Source organism: Tamandua tetradactyla, chromosome 22 (genome assembly GCF_023851605.1).
Source record: "Tamandua tetradactyla isolate mTamTet1 chromosome 22, mTamTet1.pri, whole genome shotgun sequence".
In the NCBI taxonomy this organism is placed as follows: domain Eukaryota; kingdom Metazoa; phylum Chordata; class Mammalia; order Pilosa; family Myrmecophagidae; genus Tamandua; species Tamandua tetradactyla.
This window is the reverse complement of record NC_135348.1, coordinates 17,622,050-17,640,653: the sequence shown is the minus strand read 5'-3', so window position 1 is coordinate 17,640,653 and position 18,604 is coordinate 17,622,050. Positions and strand designations below refer to the sequence as shown.

The 18,604-nt window shown below is 38.4% G+C and overlaps 1 protein-coding gene across 7 annotated transcripts in view; it reads left to right on the top strand.

Annotated features, from left to right (window-relative positions):
* Positions 1-18,604, top strand: part of DCLK2 (doublecortin like kinase 2) — a 204,130-nt gene that overhangs the window by 140,999 nt on the left and 44,527 nt on the right. For 4 of the 7 annotated variants that reach the window (XR_013167469.1, XM_077139847.1, XM_077139846.1 and 1 more), the window contains exons 4-6: positions 1,485-1,586; positions 2,507-2,557; positions 6,613-6,707. Coding sequence is in view for 6 of the 7 variants with exons in the window: in XM_077139847.1 (XP_076995962.1) it covers positions 1,485-1,586; positions 2,507-2,557; positions 6,613-6,707 (248 nt within the window). In the remaining variant the exon portion in view is untranslated. The remainder of the gene's footprint in view (positions 1-1,484; positions 1,587-2,506; positions 2,558-6,612; positions 6,708-18,604) is intronic. The other 3 variants (XM_077139849.1, XM_077139848.1, XM_077139851.1) reach the window with 1 other exon arrangement.

The window sequence follows — 18,604 nt, the reverse complement described above, 5'->3', positions numbered from 1 at the left end:
AGCCTGGCACTTAGTAATATATCACAGTCACCTGCTGCTGTTCTTGTTGGAATTATTATATCACCATTAGGTGGTAAAAGTTTACAGTGAAGCCAAATCTTAGCCCTAATTCTGCCATGGATACATTTATTAGCAAGCAAAGGTGTTTTTTTTTTTTTTTTTTTAAATTCAGTAATTTAATTTATGCTGTAGTCTTGATGAAGTTCCAACTCTGCTCTTTTAGGCTTTTGATAAATCTTGCACTAGAGAGCCATTCAAAGCTAATACATTTAGTCATAGAATTCTATGTAGTCATATAATTCAGTTAACCTGACTGTGTCCAGCTATAACATCCTCCATTAAGACCTGGATGCAGGACTGGCTCAGATTCCTAAAACTAGGGTGCAGTTCTGAAGTTGTAGGTTTTTGGCTCTCTAGATGCACATATCCTGCTCTTGAAAGAGTAACAGAACCCTTAAAAGGGTTCGAATCTGCACAGCATTCCTTTCAACAATGTAATACTGTACTTTCTAACATCCATAATGCTAATTAAGCAGAAGTTGCTACTGTAACCTCTGTGTGAGATTTGATTAGTCTTTCAAATGCTAACCAACCTCCCCTGGAGTGTATATCCCTGATTAGTGTACTTAACATGTTAATTTACTGCCCTTGGAATATAATGTTAAACTACCCCACATTTTAATTTCCTTGCATAAATTTGAATATCTTAAAGTGCATTACAGACAATATGTTATCTAATTTAAAACCTTTTAACAAACCTGTAAAACAAATTCTGTTCTTATTCTACTTTCGTAGAAGGGAGAAAAAAACCACAAAAACAAACTGAGGCTTAGAAACTAACTTGGGTCTCCCATTTAACAAATGTCAAATCCATGATTCTTCCAAAATCTGCATGACTCCAACACTTGCGTTCTTAATTGGATTAGAAGTGGTTGCTTTAGCTCTAATTGGTGCTGATATTCTAAACACTATCTTTTATGGTGATTTATAGAAGGACCAAAGTTAACTGGTTAAATCCAGTTTCTTCATTTTTTAATGTTTCATACTTTGGGGAAGATGGAATACAAAACAGGAAGACGTTCATAAATTAGAGTTCCATGCCCTTGCAAAATAGGATAATCCAGAAATAGGAGAGAATAATAAAACTGTGGCCTTTGCCTATGAGTGCTTCTGATTAAAAAAAAATGGGGCATGTTTAGATGAAGCGATGGATGTGTGTGTATGGGTCAAGTTCAGTTGTTGGGATTTCTGTTTGTCAGTAAGAACTCTCTTGGAACAATGAGATGATGTTGCAGGAAGTGCAGCCTAACTAAACATAACCTCTGTCTGGTACTTTGGGACTCCTGCTTTGTGTAATAAAGTTGTTTAACAACAGTAGAGACATTGTCTGGTAATGTTTCCGGACAATAAACGACTCTCACGTGTACTCTACTTTTGGTAGTAGTCATACCAGATTTATTTAATGCATTTTCCTTCTGTTCTAGAATGCCGAGTCTTGAAGTCATCTTATTCTCGATCCTCAGCTGTTAAATATTCTGGATCCAAAAGCCCTGGGCCCTCTCGACGCAGCAAATCACCAGCTTCAGGTACTTAATGATAAAGGAATGAATGCATAGTCACAAAAGTTGCAGATCATTCTCATGCGGACTTCAGTTATCACGAACTAGTTGTCTCTCAGTACAACCAGATTATATAGCAACCTATAGATGACATGCTTTTTTTTAAAGTGGTAAGTTAAGCCTATTTCCCAAAGTTAAAATAAAGTCTCCTGAGAGATGTTTGATTTTCTGATATCACGTTTTGTGGAGAACAGTATTATTTTCTAGATTCTTTTCCTAGTATTTACATTAAAAAGTTTCACATTTAGTCTACTGTGTCCCGCGTTTTGAATTTCATGCTATAATTGTGAACTTTTTTTAACATTATCTACTATCAATTTAAAACACGCACTTCCTCCCCACCCCCAGAAATGTACTAATGATAAATTTGCACTAGCTTTTCCTTCATCACACAATATCATAGTAGTAGTGATAGTTGTTAGAAGGTTCTCCCTTACTTATTTAAGAATCTCATTTAACTGTAGTTTAATTTCTTTCAGGTTCTTAACCTATAGATGTGTCATAATTTTGACTGTTTTTTGGTTTTTTAAAACTAAAAACCTCCATAAAGATCACGATATATTGGTTCTGTGGAGTCTGTTTGTACTAATTAAGAATAATTTTGCTGATATTTCCCATTAAGGAAAGAAGTTTGAAAAAACATGCTTTTGCATGTGGAAAATTTATAATATGAGATGATACTATCAGTGAAAATTCTATCAAGCATCAAACTTTATAAAATAAAATCCTGAGTTTTTCAGACATTCCTTTTACAGTTGCTTCCCCTGCAGCCCTCGCCCCACTTGCTTTAGGGCAGGTTGTTTTCCCCTCTCTTTGTAGCATTCTTCCACCTGCTGAATAACCTCTCCTTACTGTCTCCCCTCCTTTGTGTATACTGAATGTTACAGTAAAGAGGGGTGGCCACAGCTCCAGTGCCTATTCTACAGCCAAATCCCCAGGTGAGCCAGGCTTGTTACGGCTTTCTCGCTCGGCTGGGTTTTTGTATTTTCTTTTTTGCCACATTTCTGTTTCCTTTTGTTCCATTTCCATGAGCATATCTGGCTTGTCCCGGTGTACATCTGTGTGGTGTGAGAAGCTTCGCAATGCATAGGGCACTTCAGCCTCCTTTATGTATTAGAGCCCTGGTTATCATCAGAAGCTGGCCGAGTACCTGTGCTTAGTCAAAATGCAGCATGATTAAAGAGGCACATTACCTCGAGGCGCTTATCCTCTAGTTAATTTTGTAAAATATTCTGGTATTGAAGAAAACTGAAATTTGTATTATGAAAATGGCCATAAAGCAACTGTACATTTCTTTCACCCCCCACATCCTCCCAGGTATAAGTGCTTAGAAACATTAAAACTGTAGAATTCAAAGTATTTTTATATTCACATACTCTGAAGTAGGGTTATGAGGTGTTTCTTACACAGCAGTCATTCTATTTCTCAAAACAATTATTTTCATAAAGTTACAGGTTCAGCCCTCTCTCTCTAAAAATATTGGCTATATGAATATTTTTAACTGTTAAGCCTATGTTGAATTGTTTTATGCTCTCTATAAAGTATTTCAAACACTGGGAAAGCTTATATAATATGTAATTTGCATAAATGCAATGAACTGGGCTTACCATATGGTATTTGTAGATTTTTGTCAGGTTCTTAGCCTTTTTAGATGATAGATTTGCAGATACATATTACATCAGTAAAACAACTAAATAAAATAGGCCGTTAATGGACCAGAGGGAGAGTGGTTCAAGAATCAGGTATTATGATTAACCCAATTTTATGTACCTGAGGTCCAAAGAAGAAAGTTAACATACCAAACTATAACATGTTTCACAACACATTTGTCTTGCAGACCAGCTGTCCCAAAATATAGCCTAATAAATATGTAAATATTTCTTTTTAACTGAATTTGGAATACTTAGAAACTTATTTAGGAAAATCTCAGCATTCTCCACACTTCAGCCTAGTTTATAATTTGGATTTGAATTAATAGAGTATTCCTCAAATGCATGTGTAGAAGTGGTGAGATTTAAAAATCACATTTCAGAGGGCAAATGGTCTTTAGGAGATTAACTGAAAGGTGTGTTCAGCACTTCACTGCAATTACTGAGAAGTGGAGGTGTGAGTCAATATTTCTGGACATCAGTGTGAATCTGAAAAAATTTACTATGCTTATTCACATAATATTCTCTTCCCATTCCCCACTGACTGAAGAAGGAGAGAGTTTGTATCATTAAAAACCACGGTTCCAAAACTCAGAGGGCCCAGCCTCTCCAGCAGCACCAGCTAGTTCCATCCCTCTATCCCGTATCATCTACACCCTTTTCCAACATGGAAAAGTTAGAATGGGCATAGCCCAGATACCCCTAAAGATTGGGAGAAAGATCAAAGGAGAAGGAATTATAATAGGATTTAACAAATGAGTAAGACTGCTGAATAATTACAGTGATATTTCTTTTAGTCCCCAGTGTCTTGGAGCAGCTGGAAGGAAAAACCTAAAATTGTGGAACTACAACCCATAGCAAACTCTGAAATCTGTTCTATAACTATTTGTTACAGTGTTCTTAGAAATGCATTGCTTTTTTGAATATAAATCTCATAATAAAAAATGTTGAAAACAAAACAAAAACACAGTGCCCCAAAGTAAACTTACTTTTAGAAACTGTTTTAGCTGGGATATATATGTTATCAACAAGAAAACTCCATGGAACTAATTGGAATTTGAAACAGAACAAGTCATTTTGTAAAACATAATACAATATTGTACTTTTTCAATCTTAGGACAAAAGTGCTGCTTTGGTGAAGTCTTCTCGTTGACTAAATCCCCCAAATAAAATTCTTAATTTATCAAGATAGCTAAATAGTATGTAATACACACATGCAATTAAGCTGAACAATATAAATGGATAGTTAGCCATAATTTGAGACTTAAAGATCCTCGGTTTAAGTTTCTGGCTTGTGACTATCTTTCATAGTCTAGCAAGAGAGAAAGTTCAGATGCAAGCAAATGCACTTGTCCCAATGGCTGTTATAGGTGAGGGTGGAAATAAAGGGTACTGGTGTGAGAAGAGATGATACTATGCTACAGCTGACCAGGTCCTTCTGCCCTCCTAGGGACACTGGAGAAATATGCTGGTAAATGAAATTAAGGACTGCTCATTAGAGAATATGTTTTAGAAACTCCCAAACTCTATTGAAAACTTAGAGGGCTACTTGTGGCTTCATATCTTTTTAGAATGGGAGTTGTTTTGAGGAAAGTGCAAATATGCAGTTATTAACACCGGTTAAATTCTTGTCAGGGAGTTTTATTAGAAACTCTCTTTATGCAGGAGTTGTATTTATAGGGAGATGGAGATTTGCAACAGAGATTGTCACCTGTAGAAACTTATTTTTTTCCATTTCCTTTTTCTAGCACCATTCCAAGGAAGGCTTTGCTATCAGTGTTGTATCTGAGTATCAGTGAAAGCTAACAGAACTTATTGAGTAGAAACTGGTGATCTAAACAGGTGGCTGTGTGGGCTGAAAATAATACTATACTTCAGTCCCAGTTCACAGCAATTTTACTAGTTCATTGCCCACAATAATCTCTATTTTATGTAAATTGCTACCAGTTCCCTTTAAAAGAATTTTTTAAAGAAATAACACTAATTGAAATTTAACTTAAATAAAAAATAATCAGGGCTATTTAGCACTCTTAGAAATTAATAATTGTATAATTACTTATGTACTCTGAATTTAAGAAAATCTAGATAACTGATAATTTTGAATAAAAAATGGTTTTTAAGTAGAAAATTTAAAATTGTCATTTAAAAATAACTGGAAAATTTTAAATAAAAACTTTTAAAATTTAGGGTGAACATTATAAGAAACAAATATGACTTTTTAAATCCAGATATCCCTATATACAGATGATTCCTCTAATCATAAATACTCATTGATCCAGGACTTCTACCTCCGCTCCTGGACTGGTTGCTGCCTTTTTGAGTCTCCTGTTGAGGATTCTTATCTCTGTGTTTCACTTTTTATACTTCTTAGTGTCTTTAAAATAATTGTTGTCTCCTCTCTCATGTTAAAAAAAAAAAAGGCTAACGGACTTTGCTTTTCTTTCTAACCATGCAGATGAATAGCAATTTTTATCTACTTCGGGCAAAAGCATTGAAGATTAATAATAAATGCTTTTTAGAGGAGGGAAAAAAAAATCACATCCCTGTCAGCTTTGTTAATTACAGCAGAAATGGATCCAGGCGATACAATGAGGGATAAGCATGAATCATCCTGAGGAATTGAATCTGCAAATTCTTCCCCAGCACTCTTCCTAGTATCTAAATTGGGTTTACAACCTCAGAAGTGTCCAGAATTTGGAGTGTGTAGAAAACTACTAAACTGTGCAAAATAATGGGTAAATTAAGAAAAATGGAGGGAATTAGAAATAAATAATTTAGATAAAAAGAATGCTAAACACTGTCATTTATGGCCTTCAAACAAAAAAGTAGGTACTAAAAAGATCTAGTAATTTTCCCTTTCAATTAGTAGTATACTTGAAAAATGTGTTTGGGTTATGGTGGAATTGATTTCAGAGAGTAATAACTTGATTATTTAGGTTGGTATACACCACATTAGTGGATATTGGAGGTTATGGTGCAGCCTTCTTAGTAAACCATTAAAAATATAACAGCCATTTATTTTTCTTCCCTTGTTGGCAGGCAGGATATATAATGTTTTTGTTCACATCACTAATTTCTTAATGTTTTATATATTTGTTTATATCACCATTGGAAAACTATTATTGCAAATAATTTTAGTTTTGCACCTTATTTGTTTTGTTTTTTTTATGTCTGTAGTGCAATAAGACGCATTATTTTTGCTTTGTGCTGATTTGCCATCTGCTTTGAGCTTTAAATGAATCAAAGCTCCATTGAAGCTGTATTGTGCGTGCATATAGAGATTTTAAACAATCTAGTTGTTTTGGTTTTGATGACCTCTGACCTCTTTGTTGTCTCATTGTCAGTTAACGGAACTCCCAGCAGCCAGCTTTCTACTCCTAAATCTACGAAATCCTCCAGTTCCTCTCCAACTAGCCCGGGAAGTTTCAGAGGATTAAAGGTATGAAATAGAATACCTGGTATGTTTATGTGATTTTGTTGTTTTGAATAGCATACTTTAGTAGTTTAATTTGTTGAAGGGGCTTGGGTGCAGTAATAATTTAAAGAAGAAAAGAGTTCAGGATTGGCTTTGAATCCTGAGCCCTGTTTAGGGTTATAATTTGGATCAAGTCGTTTAACTGCTCTGAGCTGAAGTATTCCCATCTATAAAGTGGAAATATAATGTTGTAGTTAGGGGTTGAAGATACTGTCTTAAAGTATAGTAAATATGAGTTTTTCTACTATTATCAAAATATTTGCAGAAACAACCTTTGAGGACATGATGGTTCTTTTTAAAAATGTAATTTTGTATCATAATTTTAATATTGCTAGCATAGTTTGAATTTATGAAAGTCTAAAATAAAGTGAAATACTAGTGTAACACTTATACATAAGTAGTAACATAAGAAAAATATGTTTGTTTTTGGTGAAGAGTTTAGAACTAGATTTTAGGTGTTGATTGTGAGGCCCTAAAAATATAATAAATACTTGACATGATTAGCTGTTGGTATAATAGACAAATTTAACTGAGAGGGAGAAGAGAGATGAGAGAAAGCAAACTTGCAAAATTTTGACAAGTTTAATTTCATTGAGTAGCTCCTACTAGTTTAAATTTATGAGAGACTAGTTGCCTGATAAAATCGTAGTAAATGGGGTTAAAGACGGAAAGTTTCCTTTTGTGGAAACAACCGTGTTGTCTTTGTGGTAACAGCATTAGGATTCTCTAGGGAAGCAGAACTGACAGGACGTATAGATGTATATATATTACGTAAATATGAGATTTTTAAACAGGAATTAGCCCTTGTGACTGTGGGGACAGGCAAGCCTGAATTCCACAGGGCTGGCCACAAGCTGGGGACTCCAAAGAAGGTTTTCATCGAAAACCATTGATGGTTTCATCGAATTCCCCAGAAGAAGCTGATTTGCTGAAATAGAGATGGAAATGCTCCCTTCCCTTCTGAGTCCTTTTGCTGTTCAGCTTCTTACTTCCTCTGGCTTTTTCTCGTCTGAATTTCACTCAGCTTCTAAAGGCCTCCAGTAACCAGAATAAGATCCATCCTGACTGAGGTGGGCCATACCCTACCTGAAGAAACCTCCTTGAAAGGTCCACCTTACAATGGGTTCACACCTATAGAAGTGTATTAAGTTTAAGAACATGAGTTTCTTGGATATGTACAGCTTCAAATCCACCACATTCCAAACTCTAGATGCCAAGGAGGAATGTTCTTTCTATATACAAAATATATTCATTCCATCACAATATCCCTAAAGCATTAAATCATTTCAGAAACAATGCTAAGTACAAAGTCTCATCAAAATTGCTTACAGGTGTGGTGTGTCCTGGGGCATAATTCCCTTCTGTCTATGAGCCTGTGAAACCCTGAGAACAAAATAACCTGTTTCTGACATGCGATGGGGGGATAGGCATAGGATAAACATTCCCATCCTAGAAGGTAGACATTGTAGGGAAAGTAGGGGTTATAGGTCCCAAATAATTCTGAAACCTAGCAGGGCATACTCCTTTAGATTTCAAGATCTGAGGGTCATCTCTGGGACAATGTTTTGTCCACTGGGCCTGATTTCGCGGTAGTCCCACCCCTTCCAAGTGCTTATGCAGCAGCCATGTGCTCTGGAACACGTGGGGTGAAGGTTTCATCCCCTGGGAGCATTGCGGTGGCAGTGGGGTTCTCTGTAAACCCCAGGGCACTGGCCCCACATCTCTGAACGTTGGGGTGGCAGCGCTCTTCCTAAACAACAGACTGGAAGACCCACCCTCTCCATGTACCAAAGTAGCTCGCCCTTTCCACCCGCATGGATGGCCTGCTCTCTTGGCCAAAGAAGATATCTTCAGTACAGACCTAAGCTTCCATGGTTCTTCCCTTAAAGCCGCTCTTCCTTCAATTTGTCCCTTCTCTTTCCCTTTTAGTCCAGGCTGGCAGTGTTCTGCTCATACAAATCTTCCCCCAAAAAACTTACCAGTCTTGCATGTAGCTCATGGGGATCTAAGCCATCAGACCATAAACCTTCCATAGGTTTTCCTGTATAACTGTATTCCCAATATTGAATTCCCCTGAAATAGCTATTTGGCTCCATTTTCGGTTAAATCCTCACATGGTACATTATTCTCTGGAGACTTGCTTTCTGGAAGCTCAGAATTTTCCAAATCATCGATTTCTGGTTTCTTTGCACCCAGGGCTTCAATTGTCAGCTTATTGCTTATCCACATTTATTTTACTATAGCCTGCACGAGGAAACCTGACTGCTTTCCACATTTAACTTGGAAATCTCCTCAGCTGAATATCCAAGGTTATTGCTTTCAGGTTCTATCTTCCATCTGATATCAGAACTCAAATTCTCTGCTACTTTAAAATAAGGATCACCTTTCCTCCAGTTTCCAACAACACATTCATCATTTCCTTCTAAGGCTCCTTCAGAAATACCTTTAGCCTCCATATTTCTACCAGCAGTCTCTTCAAAGCATTCTAGGGCTTCTCTATCAAGTGACTCGCAATTCTAGCCCCTACCCATTGCCCGACTCCAAAGTTATTTGCATGGTTTAGGTTTTTGCACTAGCAGCATCACTCTCTCCTAGTTTCAAAATCTGTTTTAGTTTTTTGGGCTGCTTGAGTAAATACCAATGCAGTGGTTTGGCTTAAACAGTTGCAGTTTATTTGCTTATTGTTTTGAGGCTAATAGAAAGCCCAAATCAAGATGTCATCAAGGCAATGCTTTCTTCCCAAAAATTTGCATCCTGGGGCTGGCGCATCTCCTGTTCTCTCCCTTCTCTACCAGGTTCCATTGATGTTCTACTTCTTCCCGTAGCCTTCTCTTTCTGTATCTGAGTTTCCCTCCACTTATAAAGGACTCCAGTAATAGGATTAAGACCCATCATGATTGAGGTGGGCCACACCTTGACTGAAGCAACCTCAAGTTCCTATTTACAATGTTTGTACATCTGCAGGAATGTAATAAGTTTAAGAAGTTGTTTTTCTTGGGTACCTCTACCTTCAAACCACCACAGAAATGATACTCTAAGAATACAACAGTATAAACAATACAACATATGTATGTGCAAATTAATTTTAAGTCCCTTGGCAGATTTGGTTTACTTTGGAAGTACCTCTGTTAGGAATGCCTTCTCCCAAGTTGCTTGCCTGAACACTTCAAATCTGAGAGGTTTTCTTTACCTTAAGGTTATTGAGAAATATTTTTTATTAGTAACATGAGTGGTGCACAAGATATCTGGTTTATTGGGAGGATTACAATGGCCCCACCACTCTTGCTTGGATGAGGCCTGAGAACGCAGCTGTGAGGTTTCCTTATCCTGCCCTGAGAATGTTATGTCTACCTCAAGGTGAATCTTTCTTTCATCACAATCATCTAAGTGCCTGAGAAGAAAAAGAGAAACCCATTCCCCCACCCCTAGAAAGGACAGATTATTTTTCTGCTTCCTTGCTAGTGCACACTCACAGAATTTAGCCTGAAACTGGTAATAAATTGAGTACAGGGGTACGTTCCTCTCGTTTACCTCTAATTGCTGCAAACTACTTACACTTATGCAAAGAACCAGACATTTCTGAAGTGCTAAGTTGGCTAAGGTTAGTTTATAACGTGATTTCAATATAATTTTTTTAAAATTTTAATTAATAAAACCAGTCAACATACAATATGAACATTCTTTTATTTTTCCATCACATACTTGTGTATTCATCACCATGATCATTTCTTAGAACATTTGCATCAATTCAGACGAAGAAATAAACAGAAAAAAGAAAAAAAATTCATACATACCATACCCCTTACCCCCAGCATTTCAATCTACTAAATCAATATAATTTTTAATTGTCAATTCCAAGAAAAGTTTAGTGATTCTAATATGCAGTAAAGATCACTAACAAACTAGTTATTTTCAGCTTTCCTAGCCCAATTATTTTCACTGGAATAGACAGGAGGTGATTGTTAGAGTTAATCTAGGTTTAAAGGGAACAAAGCTATAAAAATAATTCAAGTTAATTCACCTCTTTTCAGGTTTCAGTTCTTTTGTCATTTATTAAAGCAAAAGGAAGTGGTTCCTGGTGCTGGTTAATTGTTAACCTAAGACAAATCCAAACTTTCCTGTAAGCCGCAAACAAAGATCACTCTATTTCTACCCCAGGCTATTGCTGCAGGCAGGGCTGGATAGACAGCTGCATGTGGCCACAAGGGAGGGTGCCTCAGTCCTTGCTTACCCCTTGGTCTTAGTCACTTTCCCCCTTTTTTTGTCACCTCTTGGTTGCCTGGATTCCTATCTTCCTTTTTAGCCCATCTTCAGTTCTGAGATTGTAGTTTTCTGTTGTTGCCACTAGGTGCATTGGTGCTGCATAAGTGATCCTAGGAACAGCTAACAATTTCAAGGAAATATACACCAGTGCTCGGGTACACAACCGCTCCTTCACACATGAGCATGTTTACACGTGCTCGCACAAAATCACTTGCATTTATGGGGTGAAGATGCTTGCAATTTAAAAAGTATAAGTTGTATTTTTGCTTAGACATTAGTTAAAATTGTTCTCACTTTAATTATTATGAAACCCTCAGCAGCAATCACAGTTCCCTGGCACACAGGAAGTGCTCAAGCATTACTTGTTGATGCCACGTTGTGAAAGACAAATAATCTGTTGATTAAGGGAAATGGTAATTACTGGTCAAGAATGAAGAAGAGATCATAAATAAGATAAGCCACAATGGTCTTTCCATGACCCCGTGTTTCTCCCACACCTAGGCTGAGGCCCGTGGGTTTGCTACCAACAGTGGGATCTCTGGGCTTCATTTTTCTCATCTGTAGAATAAGGATTCTGTAGATTTTACATTTTAATGATTTTAAATGACCTCTAAAATAGTTAGTATTATGGCTCTCTTAAGTTGCAAAAAATCCTATCAAGGAAGCCGAGGAGCCTATTTCTTTTCTTTTCACAGAATCATGGAATTTTGCATTAAGCAGTAGCAGCTAAATGAGTCTCTGCCACATTGATTCAGCGTTTAGATTACAGTTTCTAACCACTATTTATGCTCACGGGTTGTGCCTTATAGAAATTTCATTTCCTTGCAGTGCCCAGCAGTCTGTGGTGTATATTGTTCTTATAATAAAAACCTTCCTCTGAAATACCATGACTACTACTTAGGCATGGTATTTGCCGTACAAAATACCCTAATTTTTTAATATTATTTATTTCATTTTATTTATTAAAGATACCAACATACAAACACAAACATTCTTACCATATGATCATTCCATTCTTGATGTATAATCAATAACTTACAATATCATTACATAGTTGTATATTCATCATCATGATAATTTCTTAGAACATTTGCATCAATTCAGAAAAAGAAAAAAAAAGAAAACAGAAAAAAATTCATACATATCATACCCCTTACCCCTCCCTTTCATTAATCACTAGCGTTTCAATCTGCTGAATTTACAAAATACCCTAATTTTGGTGTCATTGTAAATGACATCATTTTACATTTTACTGACTTTCAATGACCTCTAAATGACCTGTAAAATGGTAGTATTATAGTTCTAGTCAGCATCTGTCCATATCCACGTTGCTTTTGCTATTCAGTGATACTGTAAATGGAGATATGCTGATAACTGCCATGTGTTAGTGCGATGCTTTTTCTTCCCTGTTTATTTAAGATAGCTTATTAAGATCAATTAAAAGGGGCTGTCTGATAACAGAGGACTCTTTATCACTGTATCCTAGTTAGACGCTTTAATGGCTTTGGTGATAGATAATCCAAGAATTTACCAAAAAAAGCAAATCCAGCCAGGACAGCTAATGTAGGAGTTGACACTATGTCTTTTATCTGCCAGGACGCAGCTTTTGGCACAGCTGCCATCTCTAGGTTTGACTTAATAGGGAATTAAGTAAAGTTAAGTCAAAGGTAAGCAGGGTCTAGTACCTAAGGAATTGATCTAGCACGAAATTTTCCCCCTTTGTGTCAGTTTCTTGGAATTATTTTGATGTTTTGCCGGGGGACATTGAAAGAACTGAAATGGAAACAGAGTGATGGGTTTGATGTTTAATCTCTGGTCACATATTGTTAGTGGCATTTTTGTTTGCTCATTGAAAAGGATATGAGAAATACAGACGGCATGCCCCTCCCTGCAAAAAGTGCTCTTAGATTTATTTGTAGTGACCTTGTTGCAGAAGATAGCTTTTCTTCATTTGTATGCAGATACTCACACACACACAAACATTCTCTTTGAAGGTCAGCACTGAACCAGGAGAGGGAGTCCTACCAAAACTTTGTTCAAGTTGCGAATAATTTTTGCAGGATGAGGGTGTAAGAGATAACATGGTGACTACATAATTGTGGTTCTTTAAACCTAAAGCTGAATGATATTAGGGCGACTGAGAGTTATACTTCAGTTATAATTTTTTGGTTTTGTTAAGTGATCATTTCTCTTTTTGTTACCTAAAACCATAAAATGTGAGAACTGGAAGGGATCTTGGGTATTTCAGTTCAGTCTTTGTTTTATAGGTGGAAGAACTGAGGCTCAATTTCCTAATATAGCTTATGTAGATAGTTTGATTGAATGTCATAAGTACTTGGGATCTCAGGTAGCACATGAGATTTTGTTGGTTTGTCCAGAGTGATCCCCTGATGAATTCCAGAATGATTTGATCAGTGACTGGAAAAGTATTTGCAAGCCCCCTTCGGGGAATGGTGAGAGTGGGGAGAAATTCAACTTCCCCAAGTTGAATTCTTGATATTCTCACAAGCAGTGTGGACAACCAAAACTATAGGCTGAGCCCCCAGTCTTGGGGTTTGTTCACATGAAACTTAACCCCACAAAGGATAGGTCAAGTCTACTTAAAATTTAAGCCTAAGAGTCACCCCCAAGAGAGCCTCTTTTGTTGCTCAGATGTGGCCCTTCTCTCCAGCCAACACGACGAGCAATCTCACCACCCTTCCCCTCTCTGCGTGGGACATGAAATCCTAGAATGGGGTGTGGACCTTCCTGGCAACGTGGGACAGAAATCCTAGAATGAGCTGAGACTCAGCATCAAGGGACTGAGAAAACCTTCTTGACCAAAGGGGGAAGAGTGAAATGAGACAAAGTGTCAATGGCTGAGAGATTCCAAACAGAGTCGAGAGGTTATCCTGGAGGTTATTCTTATGCATTGAGTAGATATCACCTTGTTATCCAAGATGTAATGGAGAGGCTGGAGGGAACTGCCTGAAAATGTAGAGCTGTGCTCCAGTAGCCATGTTTCTTGAGGATGATTGAATAATGATATAGCTTTCACAATGTGACTGTGTGATTGTGAAAACCTTGTGTCTGATGCTCCTTTTATCTACCTTGTCAACAGGTGAGTAGAACATATGGAATAAAAATAAATAATAGGGGGAACAAATGTTAAAATAAATTTAGTTTGAAATGCTAGTGAGCAATGAGGGCGAGAGGTAAGGGGTATGGTAGGTATAATTTTTTTTTTCTGTTTTCGTTTTATTTCTTTTTCTATTGTCTTTTTATTTCTTTTTCTGAATGGTTGCAAATGTTCTAAGAAATGATGAATATGCAACTAAGTGATGATATTGTGAATTACTGATTATATATGTTAATGTTTTCTTTCACTTGTAAAATTTTTTTTAATTAATAAATTAAAAAAAAAATTTGTTTGGCTGTTCCCCTCTGTCCCATTTAAGCTGGGAGAACCAAGATGAAGGGCCTTTGCGCCACGTAGAGGATTAAGGTGGAATTCCTGGTTATGGTTTTATGGTGGGAGAACCTCAAGGAAGAACTAAGCACAGAGTTCCCTCCGTGCTCAGCTGTTCCCCGTGTGGGGACAAGGCAGGGATGGGACAGCCAGGTAAAGCCTCAGGCTCTGAAGCCAGGGTGCTGGGTTGGCCCCGACTCAGCCACTCACTAGCTATATGACCTTGGACAAGTCATATCACTTTCTTTATTTTTTTAAATCCCAAAAAACACCTAACAAACGCAAACATTCCCATTTTGATCATTCCGTTCTACATATATAATCAGTAATTCACAATATCATCACATAGTTGCATATTCATCATCATGATCATTTCTTGGAACATTTGCATCAATTCAGAACAAGAAATAAAACAAAAACGGAAAAAATTTATACAAGTCATATCACTTTCATTGGTAAAAAGAAGATATTAAGAGGGTTGGGAAGATTGTTGAATATAGGCAAAACACTTAGAGGATGCTCAGTAATGTTTTGTTTTTCTTTCTTATTGTAAGCCTTGGAGTTTCCAGGGTCACTTTTCACATGAAGGAAGGTTTCACTTACAGAGAATTTAAGGTGCACTAGTGCACAGGCAGGGAAGAGCAAGTGAAGAAATCAGACTCTAGAATTTTACCACCTCCTCTGCTTTTGTGTTACTGACTTTTCCTGCTAGCTCTAACCTTCCTCTCCACTTCCTTACTCTCTCCATACATTCCAACCCTATTAGTAATCTGGAGATTCCTTTATTAGTAAGAAGTTATCCCCAAATTTAGCAGCTTAAAACAACAGTGCAAAGGCATTACCTCACACAGTTGCTGTGAGTCAGGAGTTCAGGAGCAGCTTCCCGGGGCGATGCTGGCTCAGGATGTCTCCTGAGCAGGCAGTCGGGCTGTTTGCCAAGGGCCGGTCCTCTGAGGACGTGGCTGAGATGATGGACCTGCTTCCAGGATGACTTATCCATGTGTCTGGCACGTCGGTGCTGACTGTGGGCAGGGGGCTTCGCTGCCTTGCCATGCAGACCTTCCTACATTATCACGTCTGTCCTCAGCACCCTGCGGTCATCTGAGAGAGAGGGACAGCAAAGCGAGCTGTGTGGACGCTCCCATTTTGTGGCCTCACTTTGTGAGAAAGGCACCCCATTTCTACCACAGCCTAGGAGTCCTGCTTGTCAGCCTTGTTTAATGGGGAGGGGGCTGCACTGGGCCTGGCTGCCAGAGGGGAACCCTTGGGGCCGCCGTGGAGGTTGACCACCACCCTAGCCTTTCTCCCACTCTCATCTCTTTATCAGCCCCCTAACATCTCTTCCGTGGGCTGCCCCCACTCCCTCAGTTGCTTTCCGTCCCTCCTCCTTTTTGAGGGCCTCCAGAGCCTCTCTCCCCATTATTGTTTTCTTCCTCTTCCAGCCTTTTGTTCTCCTAGACTGTCTTCACTCCATGCCCTTTCTTTTTCTTCACATCCAAGAATCCCATCGCCAAGGACATTTTCTTCTCTTAATCCCCATCTTCCTGATCCTTCATTTTTCTCCTTGACCTCTGCCTGCAATTGCCTGCCTCCTCTCCAAGTTCCTCAGAGTCCCTTCGATCTGGCTGATAACTTTCCTTGCCTCAATATTTATTATGTTTAAATCACAGCATTTTCCTTGGGAAAGATAGGCAATAAAGAGTACTAAATGTGTCAACAGCTGCCAGATGTATGAAGAAAGCAGTTCCCTGAACTTTAATTCATCATCCAGGTCCCAATTTAAGACTTTGAAAGCAGTAGTAACTTAAGGCTTCGGTGTCATAGCCACATCTGTGGACACCGAGGGATAAAATGTCCCACATTTTGATGCTGAAGTGTATGCCCTGAGGCTGTCTGCTGTGAGCATTCTTGTTGGTTAAAAGAAGGAAGAAAAAAGTACATTTGGAACCTTATCCAACATCTTGAGATTATAAACCGTCTGATGTGTTGATATTTTATCTGATGATGTCTCCTGGGTCCGCTGGTGGTGAAAGAGTTTCCAGATTTGTGAAGTGTGATGAAAGGGCTAGTAGTATCTCATACTGATTGGCAGAGCTAAAATGTAACTCTTTGACCTTCTGAACTCAAAAACTTCTTTTCGAAGCTGTGAAATGTAAATCCACAGTAGCTGCTGACCTTAGACATTTTTTTGCTTTTCCCTTGAGCTTTGACTTTCCTTTTGCATTTAACGCCAGTTAATAATCTTCAGTACTAAGAGATTAACCACTTTGATGCTATTTTCATTGCCCAAAGTTTGGTATGTAGTTGATTTTGTTGAAGAGAAACAAAAGCAAAAGAGGTACTGAGCAGTTTTGAAGAGTTCAGTGCCTTAACAGAATAAATCATAATAATGAATCTTTTAGGCTCTGTCTGAGGACAGGAATTAGCATATTGTACTTGCTCAGAAAATATAGGCATTGGGTGGGCAAATGGCACAATTGGCTGAGTCCCATCTCTGTGGCATTGGGGGAAGGGTTTGCCAAAAAAGTCAGCGTACTCATAGAATTCATAAAAGGTACGTTTAATTTAGGATCAGTTGTGAGAACTTTGAGTATAAGCGACATGTGCCAATCATAAATGCCCCTTAAACGACAGAAATCTACTGTCTCACATTGCTGGAAGCTAAAGATCCAAAATTGAAGTGTTGGCAGGGCCACACTTCCTCTGATGTCTGTAGGACAGAATCTGTCCTATGCCTCTGTCCTGGCTTTTGGCGGTGGCTTGATGGCACTGTCGCATTTTCTGCCTCCGTCCTCACATGGCACTGTCCTCCCTGCCTCCCTGTCTGCATCCACTTCATGCCTTCTTACAAGGACACCAGTCATACTGGATTAGGGCCCACTGTCATCCAATGCTACTTCATTTTAACCAATAGCTTCAAAGACCTTGTTCCAAATCAAGCCACATACTCAGGACCATGGATTGGGATTTGAACATGTCTATTTTGGAGGACACACTTCAACCCATAATGGAGGTTGCTGTGGTGAACTGGCCATGCCAGTGTGGCCCGTCACAGGTGGCCGGTACGGCAGCCTCCGAAGCTGAATAGAAGAGGCAGACCCCTTCCCACTGCCTGGCGTCCTGGCAATGGGTGATCCCTCATAGTGAAAGCAGGCAGGCAATTTTTAGAAAATAGATATGGTGATATCAGCTGTCTCTTGTTCAAAATGCAATAAGGCAATACGTCGCTTGACCGGCTCCGTCTGAAGGGATGCAGTGCGTTTCCTGTGCTGTTTTTGGCAGGTCAGGTAGTCAAGTGAGGTGGCAGCAATACCCAGGAGCAGAAGGACTCTGCTCAGCAGGTTCTGCACCAGCCCATTGGTTAACTGGTGAGCTGGCTCCTGTCTTAAACCTTCTTCATGCACGAGCAGCATGTTCTGGGTTACCACTGTTAGCCAACCACAGCTCTAAGGATCTCTAATTTTGCCAAATGGAACCAACTCTAAGTTGTAGGTACAGATACACTTTACATATTAGCAACCCATAAATGCTGATTCAGATGAACTGTTCACGTATTTCATTCCTCCATTGTTCATCCTGAAATATTGTAGAATAAATTATCCCAGCTCCAGTATAAAAGTGACAACGCTTATTGTTCTTAAATTCATTGCTGATTCAGCATTTGTATTCGTATGCACTGACTTTCCTTCTAATGAGGTGGAATGGATTTTCTAATACAAAAAAAAAAAAACTGCAGAAATGACAATTGGAAAAAATCTATTTGCAGATAACTAGTATGTCCTGTTTTAAAAAATTCTTACGTATGCTTCAAAAGTCATCTTTTTGAAAACAAATTTTGTCTTACACTCTGTGAGGAAAGGCTGTGGTTTTTTTTGCAATCAATTTGTATATCGTGTGACTAAATCATAGTGTGACCACAGTTACATAATCTGAAAACCTATTCTAAATATACTCACCACATATATTTTGAAGTGAGTCTGATATTATGTGACATTTCTTAGTTAATTTAGCAGCCTTGCAGGACTTCTCTCCTCCTTTCTTAGTAGAGGGCAGTGTGAAAATAGCCAAATTGCTCAGGGGCTCTAGAGTCAGCCCTGGGCTCAGAACCTGAATCTGCATTTGCTGTGGTGTTTGGGTAATAATTTAACCT